Source organism: Loa loa (genome assembly GCF_000183805.2).
Source record: "Loa loa unplaced genomic scaffold supercont3.291, whole genome shotgun sequence".
Lineage (NCBI taxonomy): Eukaryota > Metazoa > Nematoda > Chromadorea > Rhabditida > Onchocercidae > Loa > Loa loa.
The window spans coordinates 52,873-74,705 of record NW_018108471.1 but is presented as its reverse complement, the minus strand read 5'-3'; the positions used below and the strand labels follow the sequence as shown (position 1 = coordinate 74,705).

Here is a 21,833-nt window from a genome sequence, read left to right as displayed (position 1 = left end):
TATATATATATATATATATATATATATATATATATATATATATATATATATATATATATATATATATATATATATATATATATATATATATATATATATATATATATATATATATATAACAATATTTCTCTAAAGTCATTAATGGACTTAATCGCTCACATCGACACAACATTTTTGTCCAGACGGATTATTATGGCCTGCTTCGTAGCAGTCCAAGCCGAGAAAAGACCTAGAACTACTTATCATGGAAAAAAAGCTATTTATCTTTTGATTTGCAGCAATTTAAAGTCAGTTCATTGCCCAATTGTCAAGAGTGCATCGTTTTATAATTAATCCTTCTATATTGATCTTATGTAATTCTACAAAACGGAAAACTTGCCAAAAATGCGAGAAAATGAGCTTCGGATTTGTGATTATCCAAAGTGCACCTACTCCAATAATAAGCTTTCTTATAGCATTTGTCATTGGATTTTAAGCTGTTTACGAAGTTTCAAATATTGAATTCCTGGACTGACGCATGCCAAAAAAAAAAATAAACAGATTAAGACTGACAGTTGATCCAGCATCAGGTGGACTAATTCATGTCAATCTGCCTTTTCATATCTACATTCAAAAACAAAAAATTAAACAGACAAAAATTTGAAGTTTCTTGTTTTGAAAAGCTGAAATAAAGTTGGTGGAAGGATAAAAAAGTATTTTCCTAACAAAAAGTATGGTTTGGTTCTGTAGCTGAGTAAACAAGTAATGAACGTCTTCAACAGTATCTATAGAGAGACAGTTGTGCCAACCCGCACATGTCATGTGTATCTTCGATGCTATTCTACCAATTTGATCATTTGTTAGCATTCTAACAGTTCTAAAATTTCATTTCCAAAACACTATCCATTTACATGCGTCCTCCTTACTCATCCATCCATCTCTCATAAAAAATGAGCATTCGAAGACAATGTTACACCGTCAGTTATTCATTAAATTTAAGATGTCAAAAGAACTGTATAGTATAATTTAACACAAAGTTAATTTTGCTATCAACAGATTCATCAGAAATACCTGGCCAATCGTCGCATCATGGCCATTTCTGGGTACTAGATAAGACATTGCTCAAGTTATTTGATCATGCAAACTCAGTTATTTAAAATATGTCATTTAATGCATCAATGGTTTGTACTTCGATGTAGAATTTGATACCTTATTTTTGAACTTTATTTGTGAGGAATCTTTGATTCCAGTAGCCCATCAAATTAAGCTAAATATCCGTGAAGCTCTTTAACCTATCTCTCTACAATAAATGACATACATGCAATGTTCAGGTCGCATCAAATTTTCCCCAATCCTATGAGGAAGTCATGCAGTTATCCATTTATAGAAGCAAAAATATATCATTGTTATACTTCTTTAAAGCGTGGACGTACTTATTTTTAAAATGAAAGTTGTCTAAATCGAAACAATTCCAATTAGTTGTTCCGGAAGCGTTTTAATGTTAAAAGCAATGTACTATGAGCAGGGTGAATTTTCATGTATGAAAAATTAGTATATGGTTGGTTGCTTTTCATCTCGGCATGAAGTCGTTGGAAATTTTCGAGATTTTATTAAAAATTGTGACAAACTACTGAATTACCACGACGAAATAAAAAGTGGAAAGAGATCAAATTGAAATGATATATTGGGATTGTATTTGCAGTTGTTTTCCAACAATCTGTAATCGATCTGTCCGGAATGCTTAATTTCTTACTCGACTGTTAATCTCATGATTAATTACTGAGAAAGTTGTCATTTATGTCTTAAGTTGTCATTTATTTTGCTAGGAAAAAAGAAAAGATTCTAACACATTGATATAAATAGATTACCAGTTTATTTGTTGTGAATAACCAATTTTTCCAACGAAATTTAGAAATATAAATTGATAATATCAAATCATATTATTTTTTCTCAAAAAAAATAATTGACGGTACGTTGGTAATATATACTTAACAATAATATTAAGTCGAGAAAGTTAATTTTTTTTCTTTTTTTTTTGTATAGTGAGCAATTCATTAATAGCAAGGTTTATTTGTAATGAACATAATAACAGTTCAACCACAAATTTGGTTATAATTCAAACACTTGAATTATATGTTAATAGTGACAATTCGAAGGTGAACGGGGTCGGAAGGAGATATCGTTGTGCGTAGATAAAACAGGATGTGCTCAGCCTCCCGGTTTTAATGCTTATATGGGAGGAGGAGTTTGTTTACCTCAATTCAAAAAGTTAGGATTGATTGACCAGAAGTCCTTTACAATATGCCCACATTTTCACATAATTAGATAAGCCTATACCAGAGATTCTTTATAATATATCGATATTATTTTTATACTTGAATTATTTCGATTTTACCGATACTACTAATAACACTGATGCAATCACCACTAAAGTTGAAGTTTGTTTCCATGCTTTAACAAGAATATCACCCGACTGTAACATTTTTGTAGAAAAATGTAGTAACAAGAAAGTTGCTTTATAATAGTAACATCTGTCAAACATGCATAAAGGCCGTGCACGTAATGCAAGCGGTAATTACTAAACACGTGCATTTATTTGCATATGGATGAGCTTATAATATACCTATACTACACATACAAATACATGGACGTACATAAATATGGACGTATGAGAAATGATGACGAAAGGAGTAAGGGACGGGTGTTTTATCCGTTTCCTATCAACAAGAAGGTCACTTTCACAGGACAGTCTACGGTGGTGCTAATAAGCATTGGTGGAAGTCATAAACATAGATTAAATGAATGAGCTAATTGGATCGTAGAGGAAACCAAAAAGTAAGACAGAATTCAGGAAGGATATCTATATGCAGCGTTCATAGTCACATCCATAAAAACTTGTTCAGCTTAATCGTTATTCTCCAACGTAAGCTTATCTTATTCGTATAATAAATTAGTTATTTTGGGAGTACTTTTCTTCGATTCCCACATATTTAATTTTTTTTTTGTCTTTGGAAACCTTATTTTCCTATATGCATACTCATTTCAATGATATTTCAAATTATCAGTTTTAAAAACTGACCACTTTATTCTCTATATGCCTCATTCTAATAAAATATTAGATTTTCATTTGTTATGTGAAAGTCAATGAAATATCTTACTGACCTGACAAAAAAAAAGAAAAAAAATTGCAGTATCTTAAAATTTCTTGTTGAAAATTTAATTTGGTATAGTAAACTATCATAGACCTTCTTTATTTATAGTAGTGTTATTTTCCGCTATAAGTCGTTGTACCTTCGTTACTTTCCTATCATTAACAGAACTGATACTGTCATTTGTTTTGAAATGATCGGTGCTGTCGCCCTGACTAGTTATTCAACCACATGCTGCTAGACCACTTTGTTTAGTCCATCTTTGGTCGTAACAAATAGCTTTAGCCGACTAATAGGACAGTATATTTTCGTTTGTTTACTGCTTTTGGCAATACAGCATACCTCATCCCACACTTATATTACGATTAGCATTTGGAGGATAGTAGTACTTCGTAGGAAGGAAATATAACATTCATGCAGAAATAATTTTTGTGAGATTGTATTACTTCGAATTATTTTTGCATAGAACTAAATTATAAAAATGTTCAAAAAAAAAAAAAATAGAACTGAATTGTAAGAATTGTTGGCTATAATTTATGTCAGTTTTCAAACTTTATTTTCATATGATAGGTTTTACTGATTAGTGGTTGATAGTGACTGGGGAAAAATAATTGTGACAAAGAGGATTAAATTGGTTTTGTGCATAAATGCGTCATAGAATACATATAATTTTGATTACTCTTTCAATGGGCTGAAGGGAACCAGTTTTGTGCAAACTGACTTCATTGAAACTTTTTTTAAATATATTTTTTGTAGCTCGATTTGTACAGATCATGTGTATGTCCATCCATCCCACTCTGAAACAAATATCTGACTGAATGTCGGTTGTTATTTTTGAAAATGTTTGTGATTATTCGATACCGATGAAATACAGTTCCTTGAATTTACGATCTGCTATGCAATGAAAAGGGGAAACAATTCTTTAGTCCCTCCCCTCCCCCAATTTCTTTAGTAAATTAAACAGACAAAACTTTTCTTTGGTAAAATTATTTCGGCTTTTCAAAACAAGAAACTTCAAATCTTTGTCTATTTAGTTTATTAAAGAAATTGGAACGATTTCTTTTATTAAAGAAAAAGGGGGGATAATTTCTTTAGTCGAAATTAATTAAAAGCGATCAAATATCCGAGAAATGACTGATTGAATGAATCTATCTATGCCAGAGTTACAGCACTGTTACAGTAAGGTTCTTTTACGGATAAATTTTACATGAAACGTAAAAATTCCAACAAATGAATTCACGATCTGTTACAATCATCTGTGTTATTTTATGCGAACAGGGGTCGATTATTTGAAGCCGAAGTAGTAATATAGGACTAAATGAAGAGAAAATAAGTCATTGCAGTAAGACTATCAGATCTCTTGATAGCCTTTTGTGAAAAATTGTTCTCTCTTTCATAGATCTCTTGTGAAGGGGAAATTGTTCTCTTTAATCCATCTACGGTTAGGGTGTCTTTTTGATTATTTTAATGTTACTTTTCTTATTATATAACTGCTAGGAAATATTATTGGAGAGTTGAATTCAAAATTAATTAAAATTTGAATAAATTGCGAATCCGACCTACAACTAGTTTACCAGTTTACTTCAGGCAAGCATAACGCGTAGTCACAGCCTATTAAGATGCTGCGAAACCAACATCGCTTATATAACAACAAATTATCGATAGCGATGAGTATCGATACCTTCCATAATACTCTTCATATTGGTGACGTGATATCATTGTATGCGGAAGACCATTGCCGATCAGTGGAGGATCGTTCCGAGGAACGTTTATCTCCCAGAACTGGATTTTTATCGACACTTGGGTACACTTATCATATATTTATTATTTCCATCATAAGTACACTTATGACGCCAGAGTAAAATAAAAGGGAAGATATATCTATTTTGAAGAGGCATTTAAAACTAAGTGTAACTGCATCTGTTCCCAAAATGATAAATTCTAAAATCGTGCCAAAATTACTGATGAATCAAATTACTGGTCCAAAATTAAGGAAAGTTTTCCTTACAGCCATAGTGACCTCCTAACTTGTAAGTATGGATTGAACAGTTTTGTTTGACAGTGGCATCAAATACGTGCTATACCGCATTTGCCGTACCGCCAATCTTACTATTTATGGAAGATTTGATTCTTTTTCGTTTTTTCTTTTTCTTTTTTTTTCCAATTCAATTAATTTCATGAATTAGCTTACAGTCTTGTTGATGATAGATGTATTGTGGAGATTGGTAATGGTACTCCTGATTCACCGCCAAAGAAATTCCGAGGTATTTTAGGATCAATTAAATCTTATTAAATGGTTAAATCCTATTAAATGCTTAATTAAATCGCATATAGAATGTCTTAGTAAATAATGCCCTAAAATAATTTCTAAAACAACTGATTTCGGATTAGATTTTTCATTCCTCATAATTGTATTAGAAATTCTATCAACTTCAAAGACTATTTCTTGGTTAAAAATAATACACTTTCATGTGCCATGATTCATTTCACATATCACAGTGTTATTATGTGCTACGATTTTCTGGAAAATTTTTCCTACACTCACACTGATGGCTTAGGAAAGAAGCCACATCAGACAAATGTATCAAACATATGTAATACATTCAAAAGTGATTCAAGTTTGAATTCTGAAACTCCTATATTGAAATATTCTCAAGTTTTGAAGTGGATTACTCACCGCTCAAAAGTCACATTTTTAGATTGTTTGTTTCGAGTTTGCCCGATTAATCGATATGCAGCGCAAAAGCATTTTTGGACGGAACAAAAAAAATTTCAAGTTGGTGAATCACTTTTTGAAGAAGATATGTTAAAAAAGTTAAAGCATGCTGCAGATAAAGAAAAAGAACAAAACGATATGGAATATAAAAAAATGCTTGGCGTAAATGTCCAATACGGTGGTACTATACAGGTATTCTATTACCTGAAATCTTCATTTTTTTTTTCATATTTTCCGTTATGTATGAAATGTTTTTGTTGCCGAAATTTTGAATTCTTTACATCATACCCAACTGATTCATTTTCAGTATTTTTCATTCAATTTTTTCGAGTAAATTTTTTAACTAGCTCCTCCATTGCTTAAGTGTTGCTGTAGTAGTTAAGAGAAATTACTGAATTGTGAAATTAAGCTTAAAAATTCAGACTAATCATTCTTCACTGAACTATGACATTCGATAGTGAGGAATGATCTCATTGCTCTAATTAAAAATTTTTGTACATAATCAATGTGTTGTGTGAGTTCTAACTCGATCACGAATCTGTATTTACAATTCAAATGTCTGTTTTCTTTTTATTTTTGATTCCACTAATATCCGTTTTGCAGTTGTTGCATGTTAAATCAGATAAATATCTAACAGTATTGAAAAATTCACCGGCCAAATTAGAACGCAATGCGATGAAAGTATACTTGGATAAAAATGGCAATGAAGGCTCATGGTTTCATGTTGAACCTGTATATAAACATTCCTTCCTTGGTGATAATGTTTGTTTTCAATACTTTTCTTGAACCGTTTGATTCCTAAGGACTAATTTCGTTTTTTTTTTTTATCCATATATGAGCAAAAATTTTAATTGTAAAGGATTTGAACAAAAGGAGTCGTAATTTTGAGTAAATTTGTTGTGACTTTATTTTAGGTGAATGGTGGGGATAGAATTAGCTTGGTGCCATATTCATACTATGCTACTTCGAATACAACAGGACATATTAAACCTCAACTGCACTTATCACATTTAAGGTAATGGTGTTTTTCACAGATAGAAACATCTCGTTATTCTGATTGCTCAAGCAAAAAGATTTAATGGGTTTTTGCTAGGGATACATGTTTAACAATTACTGTTTCCATATCTTTTGCAAATTTTTACAACAGTTATATATCCATAGGTTGATATTTCCTTGTTGACTTCCACAGTCATCAGATTGATCATAGACATTCATTACATAACGATAAAGTTATCATTTCTGACATTCCTGCAAAATTCCGAAGTTTTCAATCCATCTTTCTTCCTCTAAATCGGTTTACTTTTAATATTATGTTACTTCCCCATATTTTCTCATGGGCAGTCTTCAGATGTCACCCTCAAAATGTAATGTAATTGTATATTGAATATTTCTACTATTCCTTGTGTTATTTCAATGAATCTTTGCATTTAACGTGAAAGCTCTCATTGTTAAATTTGAAATACAGTTTTCAAAATCTTATATCTTTGTAAATTTTGTGATGTGAATTCTTTTATTCCAATTCTTTTTTTAGTTTGCCTGATCATCCAGTTGGGTTCGAAGTAAATTGCTCAAATGAACTTACCGAATGGCAAGTTTTGATGTTCTTACAGTTTGACGAGAATCAAGCAAATATCGTAAAATCTGTAGGTTTTACTATCTAAAATTGTTAAATTCGGAAATTTTTCCTGCACTCAATTACAGATTCGGAAGAATTGAGATTTGCTCATGTAATATTTGAGTTCTTGCAAAACTTATAAATCATACAAATACAACTTTGAACGGTAATTATACAGAAGTGCTGAAGCAATAATATTCCACAGGGAGACGTCGTGCGACTTTTCCATGCTGAGCAGCAAACATTCCTAACTTTAGACACAATACCAAACACAAATAAGGATGCTGTATTTTTGCGTTTAACAAATCGCCCATCTGCCGCTGATGCAACTTCTTCACGAGCTTTATGGGAAATTCAGGTTACCATCGGGTTTATAATTCACACTGATTGAATAGCATGTTTTTTCTTTCCTTTTTTTTTCTTTTTTTTTCTTTTTTGATTCTATATTCGTGTTACTCTGCGAATGAACTATTTCTTTCAGGTTGTACAAATCGATTCATATCGTGGTGCAGCTGCATCTTGGCTCAAAGAATTTCGCTTCAAACATTTAGCCACTGATATGTACCTAAGTGTAGAACGAATGCAACTCAACAAGGCAGAAAATGCATCAACTGAAGCAATACAATCTCCTCCTGGTATAATATTAAGTAACTTACGAAAGTCAAATCATTTCGTATCCAGAAGGGAATATGTGCGACGATGAATTGTTTTTTAACTTTTGTTGCTGAACATTTCCAGAATATTTATTTTGTTTTTTCATTTCTTCTTTCATTATCATCGACATGGCAATCATTTGATGAAAATACTGTCTTTTATTTCACATTTTACTCGATCCATGCTTAGTCTTCATCACTTTTTTTGTTTTTTCTTTCCTTTTTTCCTTCACTTTATCAGTGGTAATATAGGTAAGGTATTTAGCAAATATATCATTAAAAAGATGGTAATTATTTTAGCTAATTTCAGTTTTCAGATCTTTTCAAGAAAAATATTAAGTGATTTACCAAAAGTCATATAAAAATGTCGTTAAGCAAATATGGAAACAGAATATCGTGACGAAGAGCAGTATTATTTGGTGCCAAAGCATTCAGAAAGACCAGAAACTGATGAATCTTTGCTATTTGTACTGGATCCTTGTATCTTTACAAAGGTAAGATGGACCACCTTTAGATCATTTTGACATAGGAATCATTGTATAATCTTTCACTTGTTCGGTAAGCGTTTAAATCTAGTATAATCAGAGTGAGGATAAGATGACTTATTAACAATAGGAATTTAGTCAAATCTTGAGCAGATGGATGAATTTCAGTACTATAAACCCTCTATATTCAATACTGTAATTATGATGGCCGTATTTTTTGATCTGTTTCAGACAAATTCCCATTATCTTTTTCTATGGGGACTGGAAAAAAGGTTAAAATGTTTGGCACCAGGGATTACTTCATATTCAAATTCAAATTATTTTCGGAAATTACATAAGTGATTTGTTTTTCAACAGATGGATGCCAGAATCTCACAACGAACCTATGTGCGCCTATGGCACGTGTGTACGAACACTTGGATTCATACTACTAATCCTACCGAAAAACAAAACTTGTATCACTTCAGGTCAGAAAACTTTTTCTTGTTAAATAGAGATTTTTTTCAAAATAAGCTATACACGAAATTTTGCATACACTGGTACTCTCTTGACTTTTATTACTACATTCAGTCAATGATTTCAGCAAGAATGAGAAAGGCTGGGTTAAAATAGTTAGTGAAAATTTCAAAATCGATAAAGAAACATTTGCGCTGCTTCCTGTCCGTCCAGATGAAGTTCGCGATTTGGATTTTGCGAATGACGCGTGCAAAGCATTGCATGGTTTCGTCAAACTGATTGAAAGTGGGAAGATCATCTCTAAAGAACCAATGAAGTAATTTCTAAGATTTCTTGCTGTGAATCAGCATAGCACCAATCATTTACAAATATCCTTAGAAGCGGAAATTTTTTCCAGGTCAAGAATTACTGCAAGTGTAGAAATAGCCTGATAATCCTTCAATTTGTTTTATTGCTTTGAGAACAGGATGTCCATGACCAGATAATACTTTATATCCGTTTTCATCGCTTAGCATTGTTTACAGTGTAACGATACAGTTATTAACGGAATGTATATATTTCGTAACAAATCAGCCTAATCATATGACGGATCCGATCAGAATTGTAGATTTCAAACCACCAAGAGATCGACAAAAATTGCTTCGAGAACAAGGTGTTCTTGACCAGGTAATATTTTATATCCGGTCTTCAGTATACGAAAACATTCAGTGTTTTCTTCAACGTATATTTTGGAAACTTTTGCTGGAAATGAAATTTAGAACTGCTTCATATGGCACGTTGGTGCTTTAGAATCGATGCACCTACAAGTACCATAATTTACTTTGCTTATAGAAATGAAATACGGTTTTCTTTTGGACCATAAAAAGTTCAAAATATTAACAACAAAGATAAATCAAAATGCCAGATTTTTTTAAATTCTGGTTATTCATTCAGTACGCCTCTAGCGAATGCAATGATATATCAGACTCCAAATCAGACATATATGATATATATGATCGGCCTGTTGTAATAGTTTACTAATGCAAGCATCAAGGCCATCTCATTCAGCCGTTGATGCAAACTGTGGTTAGATTGTTGCTGATATGAATTGTTTTGCTTTAGCTGGGTAGCATAAGTCATATACTTTCACCCAAATTAGTGTATCCCTCTCTGGAGAACTATTTGAATCTAATGTACAATAACACAAAAGCCATTTGAATTATTTGGAAGTACATCCTTTCAAATTGCAGTTCAACCAACTTCACTTGTTCAATAAACAATATATTTCAGGTTTTTGCATTGTTACGAGTACCATTTTTGCCTCGAAATAGGAATGACCCAAAACCTTTGCTGTGTTCACCACGTAACCTGAATGAAAAGGGAAACGAGATCTTCAAACGAATTTTTCAGCTTTGTTATTCGTTGCTTAGGTATTAGCATTTTTCACCTTTCAAAAAATTTTATATAGTAGTGAAATGTGATGCTTCAAAAGAATCATGTCGTGAAAGTGTTTCTTGTTTCTATCTCTATAAACGGAAAGCAGTGAGTAGCTGTATGGTCTTCATATACGTCACCCTGCTGAACTGGAATTTATAAAATTTTTGCATTAGAATGTTCTTTACTTGGAACAATAACACCACGATTGCTACTTCTAATATATACTTCTCAGACTCATCTGACTTGAAGGACTGTATTTTGAACAGTCTTATTTAGATTGTTCGCTTCAGATAACAGGACATAATTGAAGCTAAAAAGATCCGAACGATTCGCTAGAATCATATTTCGTTGGTTCATGTGTTAATCACATGTATTGACGTGACCATGGATACCTAGATATTACTCTTTACATGTACACATATTTAAGTATGTCAGAACACAAACAGTGTGGAATATGCGCTATCTCAAACTGTCCCTTAATTTTAGGTATTCACAGGTAGGTTACCGGAAAAATCAAGAATATCTGGCAGAAAATTTTGGTCAAATACAGGAGCAAATTGGATTTGATTTGCTTGCAGAAGATACAATGACTGCTGTTCTTCACAATAATCCGAAACTGTTAGAAAAATATGTTAAAAATCCACATGTAGAACGTTTTGTGGAACTCGTTCGCAAAAACAAAGCTGGTAGGTACGTTGCGCCGTTTTTCTGAAATTTATGACAAGTTTAAGTCTAATTCGGCTTAATTATATAGCCATTCAACAGATTGCATTTACCAGTTAACTTATAATTTGTATTTACTAGTTAACTTGTAACTGTCAGGTGGTACACAAACTCTCTCGCACAAACCTGATCCTTCTTTTAACTTCTCCCTCTCACAACTTATTACAACTTATATTTGGTTAACACATCTATTGTCAACGTAATTGTTTCTTGAATTGTTGGTGGCTAAACTCATCTGTTTAGGTTCTTGGATTATCTGGCGGATCTTTGTGTTTGTCGTGGTGAAGCCAATAAAAAGATTCAAGAATTGATCTGCAGTTGTGTGTTAAACGAATTAAATCGCGACATCTTTATTAGCACAATCATTTGTAACAAAGTCAGATATAAATCATGATGTTTTCATAGATAGCAATCTAGTGTTTACAAAATAAACTTGTGGAGAAATCTTACGTTAAAGACCTATAAGCTTAATGTACTTAAGTCAACTTCACTTAGAATAACGTTACACAAATGCATAGAAAAATCGACTTCCCGGGTGTTTTGGGTGTCTTACTGCTTTGATATCCTGTTAATAATTTTACGAGTTAGTATTCTTTATTCCCTTTAAAGGAAAAATCATGCATATTCTATCCATTGAGAAAATTCTAGAGCTGCAACGAAATATGGATTTGCTGGTCGAATTCCTATTGCAAACAGTTGGTGTCTGTGGCAATGGATGCTGCTAATGGTCAAACTGAAGATACTGAAATGCTTGATTATTACAAGTATATATTTTTCAAAATATTTACTAGTAAATTGTTCTGTATGGCTTAATTATAGTATTATAACAAATATTTTACAATCTTTTCAAGCTTTAGGGAGGAAAAAAGAAGTGCTGCCAAAATTTTTTAATGAGCTCAGGTACTACTATATTGACAAACGTTTTGAAAACAGTCTTTTTAGACACCAGTTAGATCTTCTAGCACAAATGTGTCAGGACCAACAATATCTCGCAATTGATCCGCCTCCCGAAAGAGGTCTTCTAAATTTGAGTTTAGAATTACCAGCTGATTTGGTCCTTAGGTTTGCATTTTTTTCTGTTTTTTTTTTGAAGTATGGATACAAAAATTCTCTTCTTTTACGTGATGAAAAAAATGAGGCAAAGACTTACTGAATTACACATGTTTTTTCAGACTTCCTTTTAATTTCAGTTCGTATTTAGAATTTGAAATTCTAGATGCATTTCGGACACGAGATTACCGCAGGATTTGCGTGCTTCATTCACACGTCTCATGCTTCATTTGCATGTCATACGTGGTTCTCCACTTAATGCCGTACATCATGCTCGTTTATGGTGTGAGATTCCACTACATGTCGAAGTTTCCGGGTACTTCCGACAATACTTGGAAAATTATCTGGATTTCACGAGAAAAATGAAGTTTTCGTAAAAAGTTCTATAAGAAGGCTTTAATAACATGTTGCAAAATCAGTAAAAGCTTTTTTGTGTAGTACTTATTGTGTAAGAATCTTATTAATGATTGGCCTTGCAACTGAGTGCTTTACAGGAACTCAGGTCGATCTGTAAATGGTTACATTGATGGTTGTCACGTACGTACTGGAGGGGAAGTTTTTGATAAAGTGTTAGAAACTGTCGACGTGTATCTTGAGGAATTACGCAAAGCGACACGAGAAGGTGAACCTGTCTTAGACCCAAGTGCATCAAAACTAAAGCAAAATCGATTAACTTACGAGGTAGCACCTGTAATCTTCTAAATGTTCTCCAAAAAACATTTAAATGTTCGCTGTGATAATGGATGCTATTAATTTAATCATTTTCAGATCGTAACACTTGCGCGAGCTTTAGCTCATTTCGGTTTCTACAGTTTTGCAGATTTGCTTCGTCTTGCTCAAAATTTGTTAGCTATTGCCGATAGCAGTCCAAAAAAACCTGAAGGTACTTTAAGATAGCAGGTAAAATATAAGGAAATATTGTGGAATCCGAAATCTGTTGCAGTTATTCTCGGACTGATTGACGATGGGATTTCGTAAAATAACTTGTTGCCATTTTGACTTTGTTTTTTGTAATCCAAGGAAGCTTTTTTTCTCTTATAAAGACTTCCAAATTTTTATGGAATTTCTAAAAAAAAATGTCACTATATAGTTGCAATTCTCTCCTTCGTTCCCTTAACCCGTAATCTATTTTTGATTATTTTCCCATATAGATGTTTCATTAATCACACTTAGAATCAACGATCAAATGAAAACGAATCAAAAGCATCGGAAAAGTTTCGGCCACTTTACCGTACATCAAAGCAATGAGTATGTCTACCCAAGTAGAAAAATGAAATTGCCATCGAAGTGTTTGTGACCTCCTATACTGTTCATTGCAACGTTTCACTTCACATCGATGTATATGAGGCCTTTGAAAAAAGTTAAGATACAGACCTTGCAGTGTTTATGTTCCAGAGAAAATGGCGTTTAACAAGACGGGTTTGTTTCGTCATGTGACATACTCAGTAATTGGCGCGAATGCACTGCAGAAAGGAGTCAAACAATATCTTCCGCACATGCAGACAGAGTCTACGTGTACCGAAGATACTCTTCAAGCTAAAGAAAGCAAACAAATGATTTTACAAACGAAACTTATAATCGTTGAAATTTTAAATGTAAGTCCTCAGTAATTCGTCAGTTAATAGTATCTTGCGGAAATAACTTGCCTATCTGCATTGCTTGAATGTTCATATGCTTTTAGTTCATCATGGATGTACGTCGAGACTATCGTATAACAGTTGCGCTATGTTGGTTTAAAAAACATTTTCCATGTGACGAACTTGGAGAACTTCTTTCCAAAGCAGGCAATTCATTTTCATGCTTTATGATTTTCATTACATATTTGAAACGATCCTCAAAAGGATTTAGTTTTACAGATTATTTGTATTTGTTAGGGTTTGTATTTTGGAATGAAAAGAGATTTGGGATAGATGTAAGCAACGTTTTAGTTTATTCCACCAGATAATCCATGAACTCGAACAGATCAGTTATCCAACAAAAATTGAAGAAATAATTACGACAAGAGTGGCTGTATAACCGAATAAGAATCGTGAGAGAAAAAACTAAACGAAGAATAAATAAGCTTTATGTACGATCCGGTTCACAGTCATGATTTAACCAAAGAACGCAATTTGTTGAATGATTATCTGGGTGTACTAAATTAATCTGGACTAAACTTATTATAACTTTTGTTCTCCAAAAAAAACAGTGCAACATCCTCTTTGTGTATTGTTTTTCTAAGGAAATTGTCATGAAATAATGCTGACTTTTTTTTAATTCGGAAATAATTTTCACCACAGCTTGAATGTATTTATTTGTGAAATTTCAGATTTGTCAGAGTACGAGGCATCACAATTATATAAAGAAGTATTTCAAGATTGTGAAGAGCAACTTGATTTTGATGGTAGGAATGGTCAACTTCTCCTAAGAATACTTCTACAAATGACAATAAGTGACTTTTCAAAGCTAACTAGTACAGCTCTTAGTGTAGTGTTCCGCCATTTCACACAATACCAGGAGTTTGTGGAAGATCTCAAACAGGTAGGCTGTTACTTCAAGCAAGATATTACCTATTCTAGTTTTGATTGTAATCAGTTTTATAGATGGGAAGATATCATTAAATCTCTTACAAATTTATTTTTAGCTTCTAATTACTCTCATACTGATAGCATGTTTATTGTTATATTGCTGAATGATAACAATTTTAAATCATTCGTGTTAAGAAGGAAACTTGCTAGGGCAAAATAACTTTTTTTTGTTTATATTTTTGTTAGGTAGCTGCTGTTCTTAGAAAAGTAGTTATCTAACAGTGTAGTGCCATTGTTTTCGTACAATTCAAGCCAGAATCCCTGAGAGGGTTTTAAATGAATTTTCTGGAAGGGTTCAAAAAAAGTGCGATGTATTATTTAATTGCTATTCGGGATGGTATTGACCTTCGTTGGGTAAAGAAAGTTAAATTATTAAATCCTACGTCGAAATAAATGTAATTCCTGATAGGAATTACACATCGCATTCTGTCATGCATATTGTTAGAACATTATCTTTTTGTATTAGTAACAACAGCAGAATGCTAAGCAGAACAAAATCGCTGCAGAATCATGTCGTTTATCCTGATTCTCTTCTGCTGGGAGACAGAACTACTATAGGGAAAAAGGCAGAAATAAAGATTCTGTTCCTGAATTCTCGAATTTAAAGGTGTATGAATACTCTGAGGTAATACTGACATAATGCGCTAATATGTGCCGTTAATTAAGGTGATTTTTTCAGGTCCAGTTGCTAGTTTCAAACAGTGATGTGGAAAATTATCAGCAGATTGATCGCGATTTGTTCATTTTGAAAATACTTACGGAAAAAAGCGAGCTTTGGATACAAGCTGATAAAATGCGATCTGAAAGTAGTACTAATCATAGTTTCGATGAACGTAGTTCAAGTCTTGATGATTCGTCAAAACCATCTTTTTCGATGTTCGTTTGCTTCTACTTTGCTAAGGAATGATTTCAAGTAGTTCAGAAAACCCAATAAAAAAATTAAATCATTTATTCCATCACCAAAAAAGAATATGTTTTGATATAATTTGCAGGCGAACTACCAGTCAACAGTTGGAAGATAGTGGTTTAAACGCCTCTTGTGCTTTCTACAACGATGAGAGCTTTCATTCAGTGGTGGAGAAGATTGAACAACATTATTATTTAGCTAGGGACGAGTGTGTTAAGTTATTATGCAAGGTAAACTTGAATATATTTTCTTTGCACTATCTCTAATTCAATAATTCGGACATTTTAATGAACCTATGGGAATATTACCGATAAGTGTTCTTCCCATTTTTCTTTTTCTTTTTTTATTTGTTTTAAATAAAAAAAGGAGAAAGCACTCATTGATAGTTCGGCGTGGTCGACTCGACGAGATGTTTTGATAGAAAATTTCACAGGTTTGTTTTAAAATCCCTACCTAAGCTCAATGGAGTCGCATTTTTACTGTCAAAACGCTGCACTGGGGTACGAGAAAGAACACTTAGATATAATTTAGGAAAGGCAGTGATAAAAATATGTTTTAATGCACTTAGATTTTTGATAATCCATACATCCCTGTTGAAATTTTGTAGATGTAATGCAGTAATTGGACTTCAGTTTTAAAGTACTACTGTTCTATTTATATTTTCTGCTGGAGTGGGAAAATGTTATGTTTCATGTACTTTAAAAGTTAAATTGAAATTCTTTCTTTTTTTTTGAGTGCACGTAGTATAAATATTTATAACATGTTTATTAAAAATTGGAAAAAAGTTTGAAAATATAAGCATACACTCTCTACTATCTCTGTTTGTTTGTTTAATGAACTGAGTTTGAATTTTGATTAGAAAAAGATATAACTTAAAAGGAGCCTGAGATCATTACTTTTAGCTCCTTCTTGGTGATGATCGAGCGGAAGCAGCTTCGGCTTTATATGAACTGTTTGATCGTGCACCGCTTGTTGGCTACCCTCTAATAAGACAGGTAAGTTCCACGTAGTATGTTAAATAGTGGAAATTTCGGGAAATATTAAAAATTCAATTGAGACGAAAAGTTTGATGGAGTTGATTGTACTGAAAGATTGACAGTAGTATGGAAATGATTTAATGTCTTCCTGATGTATCTAATTCATTCTCCATACATTTCTGGTAGACTGCACAATATAATTTAGAAAAAATGTTAAGCGTATAGAACTTAGATTCTGTATCGTATAAAACAACTCTGTTACAAAAATGACAAGCCGGATAAGATGAATCAGCAGCTACTGCGGAATATGCGTGTGCACGAATATATCCTCAGATTTTTATCTGTTCCATATGACGAAGTTAGTTTCTAAAAATTTTTTATCAAACTAATAAGGAAAATTTAATTGCATCACCATCAAATGTTAAAAACAATCTTTCCGCAGGAGTTGAAAAAAAAAAAACGTTTGTTTAGTTTGTTTAGCATTCACTGTAAAATTTGATGTTATTGTGATTGTAGAAGAATGATACAGAAATGCCAAAACTTGTCACATTGAGTCATGAATTCCTGCGAAGTTTTTGTCGCAATAATATTGAGAATCAGCTTCGTTTGTACAAACATGTTTCTATCGAACAAGATGTGAAAGAAGGATGCTTGATGGTGAATACGGTAAGACATTGTTTTGGTTCGTCTGATTTATTGATAGGCTCCACTGATTTTGGTGGGAATTGTTTTGATGATTGGTGTAATTCTCGCCACGGATAAAAAACGTAGTAATGGAGAAATATATGTGGGAAATTGTTCAACTAATTTCTACAGCTCCAGCGATGGGATTCTAAAAAGTTCTTCCGAAGTATCTGGCGGGAAGGTAAATGGCACATTTCATCATACATAGTAGCTATAAAACATACTCCACGGGGTATTAAAATGTAAATTAAGAATTGCTTGACAATTCAAATTATATTAGCCTTACCAAATAGTAAATTTTTCATGAATCTCACAATCTTCAGTTGGAGGAAGTTGCAACGTTGACAGCGATTTTCAAAAACAATCGTGTGTTGTGTCAAAATATATCCGAAGAAGTTATTGCTCACATTGTAAATATGATTGAACATAAAGCCCACAGCGCCGTCTATATAGAATTCTTACAAACTGTTGTCGTGGTACAAGAAAAAGAAATCAAGTCAGCACAAGAAAAAGTAGCGCAAGAAGTAACTTTCAGGAATTCTCTAGTTTTGTTATTTGTTAAGTATAGGCGAATACCATTTAGTATTATATGCGCGACATTGGTCATATACTAACCCTTTTTGTTCCCCTTTAAATCAACTTTTTACATCGATTATAAGTTCCGTGTATGGTGGTAGTCATAGCATCGAAGATCGAGGTCGGCGAATGTTTTCATTTCAGATCTGTTCATCTTCTGATGATGTACGAGTATATTATGCAGACAGTGCAAGTTTTGAGCAGTTAAAGCAGCTGATGCAAAACACAGGCCCCGAAGAGCTAAATGCTGATCATCCATTACGTTATCACATCGATCTGGTACGGTACGTATATCATTTTATATAACTCACAGCTCCACCACTTCATCATTGTCATTGTCTGCCACACAAAAAAGTAAGGATAGAAGCATTTTGCTGTTAATCATATGCTTCATGTTTTGATATTGATGCTCCAGGCTTCTCGCTTTGTGCACGCGTGGAAGAAACAGCACGACGGAATTGAAGTGCGCTTCCCAGCTCTCCATGGATCATATAGTGCGTGTTTTGACGTTACCTTACTGTTTAATACAGGTTTGTTCTCACTTACTATTTCGTCAATTTTTTCACAGTTTTGAGCTTTTGTCCTAAACTCTGTCTACTAGCTCAAAACTGATGGCTGAAGGGTATCCATGGCAAGGAATTCATCAACTAGGCAGGAGTGGAAACTTAGGAGTAGATAGCAGGACGACCTAGATATAACTCGTTGAGCTGTTATCGAATATCAGTGACATTAAGGATATCTCAGAGTTTACCAGTCGAGTTTAACCATTGAGAATGACGACCACTGTGATTGAGTAGAGATGCCTTTGCGGCTGTGTAGCCCGACGGAAATATGGAAGAGTATCGGACATTTGTTGAGGGATCACTGAATATGCTGAATAACAAAGATAACTGCGGGCTCACACGCATATCAAAAAGAGCGCAAACCTATCAAACAGAGAGAGATGGGCGTAGACAAGATCATGTGATGATTTCATTCACGTAATTATTTGACTGCAACATGATCTAAGCACAAAATATGGTATGACAAAATTGCTGTGTGATTATTTTAAACACAGGCAGAATTCATCCTGTTAAAATTGTGCTGTCGGTGCACTAAGTTTAACCAAACGAATTTAGTATTTCAAAGAGATGGGTCGTTTTTATTTTTTTGGGTATGGGAAGATTTATAGATTAAATATGGGCTCAAAAACGAATGTTTTATTATTCCACTCGTTTTTGCTATTCTTATAATTAAACATAGACGACTGAAATTAAATTGGTACCATTATAGGTGAAGGATGCATACCTGCAATTTATGCTGCATTGTTATATAGATGCGGATGAGGAAATGAAAGATGTTGATAATGTTGATTTCATCGAAAAAATTCTAAAAAATATTCTTAATGATATAGAAATGTATATCGGCAGTTTATTGCAGGTTTTTTTACCCATTCATTTTTTATTTACAAATAACAGTTCAAGATTCAAGTCCCGTAATATGGTCGTGATCGAAAGATTTGAAGCCTCTCAGATCTTCTGAACACGACCGCAACATTTTTATGTAGAGGTTAAAGATTTATGTCAATAAAATCCTGTGTCAAGTTTTTAAAGTTATAATAGCATCTCATTATTATCCACTGTCCAAAAATATCTGTGGTTAATATGAATTAAGACGTTGGAATCATCAACAGCTTCAAGAGATGGTTACTTTTAGATTGAACTTTATAGTCAATCTCCATTTCCTTTTCAAAGTTTTATTTACATGCAATGCATGTAAATAGTAAGAACTGGATTTTTAGCTGAAGACGGAAAAGCCTACTTTGTTGCCTAATTCAGCACTTGAGAAGTACGTTTGTTACACAGTTACTGAAGTACTGATAAGACTGTTCGAAAGGCCTTCGCCTCATCAGCTGATAGTGGAAATTTCGGTATATTTTTTACATATTCATTTGAGATTTTCAAACTAATTATTCTTGGTTTCATCCCTGTTAATTTCATTTGATTATTCTTGGTGAAGCAGTTTAGTCGATTTCAGTTTGATGACTAAGGTGATCTTCAGTTAAAAGTTGTTACGCAAACTAAATAGGCAAAGCTCCGTCTTATTTTTTTATTATTTCCATGTGATGTTTTCTAAAATTGCGTTTGAACTGTAAATCTTTTTTTCAAAACTTTTCCAAGTTTTAGCAACACCGTCAATCCTTCACCAGAATAATTCAAAACCTTTGTCAGTTGCAAGAAGAATTAGTAAGGAAAAGCTTTACAAAAAATTGGTATCACGTTGCAGAATGTGTTAGACAAATTGGTAGACGCGGTTAGCTTATTCTTATTATTAGCATTTATCATAAATTTTGTGCTAAAGCATTTTCATTTTACTTTCATTTCTGTTTTCACATCTAGCGAAAGTAATGTCATTCTGTATATAGTTCTTATAGGGGCATGTGGACCACTTATACATCTCACAGTTCTGCATTTTCATAATTTCAAAATTCTGATGTAGTCCTAGATGCGTCCGTAAATCAATTGCTGTTTCAACTGCCTCATAATTTCAGCAATTCCGTTTCAGCAAAAGAAAGAGGAATTATATTGCCAGTTAATGGTTATATGCCACCAGGATATACCGAAGCAACTGTTAAACAACGTTGGCAATCGGCTTTTAATTCAGCTCGTTTTATCAATCAAGCAAATAAGCGGGCCAAGGCTCGTTTGCACGTGCCACGTTACGTACAAGTTACCGAAAGTTTTAGTGATGTTGTTTCATGTTATCAGGTTAGTCATGCCTCTTCATTTACTACGCATTAGACATAGCCAACTTGTGATTCTGGTAATGTAAATTCATCGGTCAAATCGGCCCGCTAGTTATGTTGCCTAGATGTTTAGTTGATTACATCCTAATAGTGTTTCGTAATTTGTCTCTGTACACTTACTACTTCACTCAGATCATATTTTGTTCAGATTATATTGGATAAAATGAAGTTATTTTATCGATTTAGACTACAATATCTTTACCACATTTATATAATATTTAGTGCTATTCTTTACACTAAAGAATTGAAAGGGGAGAAGGGGAAAAGTTTTTTAGTGTGGGCTTTTAAATTTCTTTAGAAAATCCTGTACTTATAGGCGATGGTTACTGAATTCAAAATGTTTGCACTGCCACTGCAAGCAGCCGAAACATCGGTACTTGTGGATGTGTTGCATGCTCCCGAGAGATTATTTGCACCTGGTTCTGCTTTATTTCAGGAATGCGAAAATGGTGTAGTCATTGTGAAGTAATATATTCTTGATCATTTTCACTTCTGTATATGTATGATAAGTGAACGTCTGGAATGTACTTTAAACAATATTAACTGCTATTTGCAGTTGCATGATTCACTGACCTGTTTTTATTTAATCCTATCAGTTATCTCTGTTTTGGAATCCTTGATTCGAAATCATGTAGATTTGTGGACAACGTATGGACTTAGATATGCTGTAATCTTAGTCTTTTTGAGCTGCAACCCCGCACAATAGAAAAAAAAAGGCAGATCAGATGTGCTGGATGTGCTCAATTTTTTCCCTATCCACCACTCCCGGTCTTTATCCATTGTTTCTATCAACATCGTTGTCTTTATCCATCGTTGTCCTTTCCTCACACATCACTTTGGACTTCTGCTAACCTGTAGAGCTAATCTGCTGGAATCAAATTTTAGATTGATACAACACTGCAAATCGCTTTTGCAACATGAGCAAGAAGCTCTGTGTGTGCGGGTATTGCAGACACTTTGTCATATGGCTTCCAACGCAAAATACAACTTTACCGATCAGGTATAACCTTTATTCTTGAGTAATTAAGCAATTCATCACAGAACAGATTAGTAAGTTATAATTCCCTAACGCACGTAAGCATGCTGTATTTTTTT

General features: G+C 33.2%; 2 protein-coding genes across 2 annotated transcripts in view; both read left to right on the top strand.

Moving 5' to 3' along the window:
• Positions 1–4,747: 4,747 nt before the first annotated feature.
• LOAG_05052 (hypothetical protein) lies at positions 4,748–8,162 on the top strand (the record flags this gene model as incomplete). The annotated part of the gene is made up of 8 exons (XM_003140589.1): positions 4,748–4,932; positions 5,322–5,392; positions 5,828–6,036; positions 6,448–6,606; positions 6,759–6,859; positions 7,376–7,487; positions 7,665–7,817; positions 7,941–8,162. 8 exons carry the CDS (start codon positions 4,748–4,750, stop codon positions 8,160–8,162), a joined length of 1,212 nt encoding a protein of 403 aa, XP_003140637.1.
• A 330-nt stretch (positions 8,163–8,492) lies between these two features.
• LOAG_18397 (cation channel family protein) overlaps positions 8,493–21,833 on the top strand; it is a gene marked incomplete at both ends in the record, with an annotated part of 24,009 nt that continues 10,668 nt past the window's right edge. Inside the window, 29 exons of the mRNA XM_020451057.1 lie at positions 8,493–8,606; positions 8,955–9,064; positions 9,181–9,369; positions 9,578–9,719; positions 10,323–10,462; positions 10,956–11,159; positions 11,436–11,568; positions 11,841–11,956; positions 12,135–12,254; positions 12,409–12,558; positions 12,737–12,923; positions 13,011–13,125; positions 13,638–13,837; positions 13,924–14,026; positions 14,551–14,762; positions 15,489–15,685; positions 15,802–15,946; positions 16,619–16,711; positions 16,926–17,051; positions 17,210–17,359; positions 17,701–17,901; positions 18,098–18,237; positions 18,369–18,483; positions 19,226–19,372; positions 19,734–19,862; positions 20,119–20,245; positions 20,498–20,700; positions 21,055–21,203; positions 21,624–21,738. Of these exons, the coding sequence (XP_020305194.1) occupies positions 8,493–8,606; positions 8,955–9,064; positions 9,181–9,369; positions 9,578–9,719; positions 10,323–10,462; positions 10,956–11,159; positions 11,436–11,568; positions 11,841–11,956; positions 12,135–12,254; positions 12,409–12,558; positions 12,737–12,923; positions 13,011–13,125; positions 13,638–13,837; positions 13,924–14,026; positions 14,551–14,762; positions 15,489–15,685; positions 15,802–15,946; positions 16,619–16,711; positions 16,926–17,051; positions 17,210–17,359; positions 17,701–17,901; positions 18,098–18,237; positions 18,369–18,483; positions 19,226–19,372; positions 19,734–19,862; positions 20,119–20,245; positions 20,498–20,700; positions 21,055–21,203; positions 21,624–21,738 (4,272 nt within the window). The remainder of the gene's footprint in view (positions 8,607–8,954; positions 9,065–9,180; positions 9,370–9,577; positions 9,720–10,322; positions 10,463–10,955; positions 11,160–11,435; positions 11,569–11,840; positions 11,957–12,134; positions 12,255–12,408; positions 12,559–12,736; positions 12,924–13,010; positions 13,126–13,637; positions 13,838–13,923; positions 14,027–14,550; positions 14,763–15,488; positions 15,686–15,801; positions 15,947–16,618; positions 16,712–16,925; positions 17,052–17,209; positions 17,360–17,700; positions 17,902–18,097; positions 18,238–18,368; positions 18,484–19,225; positions 19,373–19,733; positions 19,863–20,118; positions 20,246–20,497; positions 20,701–21,054; positions 21,204–21,623; positions 21,739–21,833) is intronic.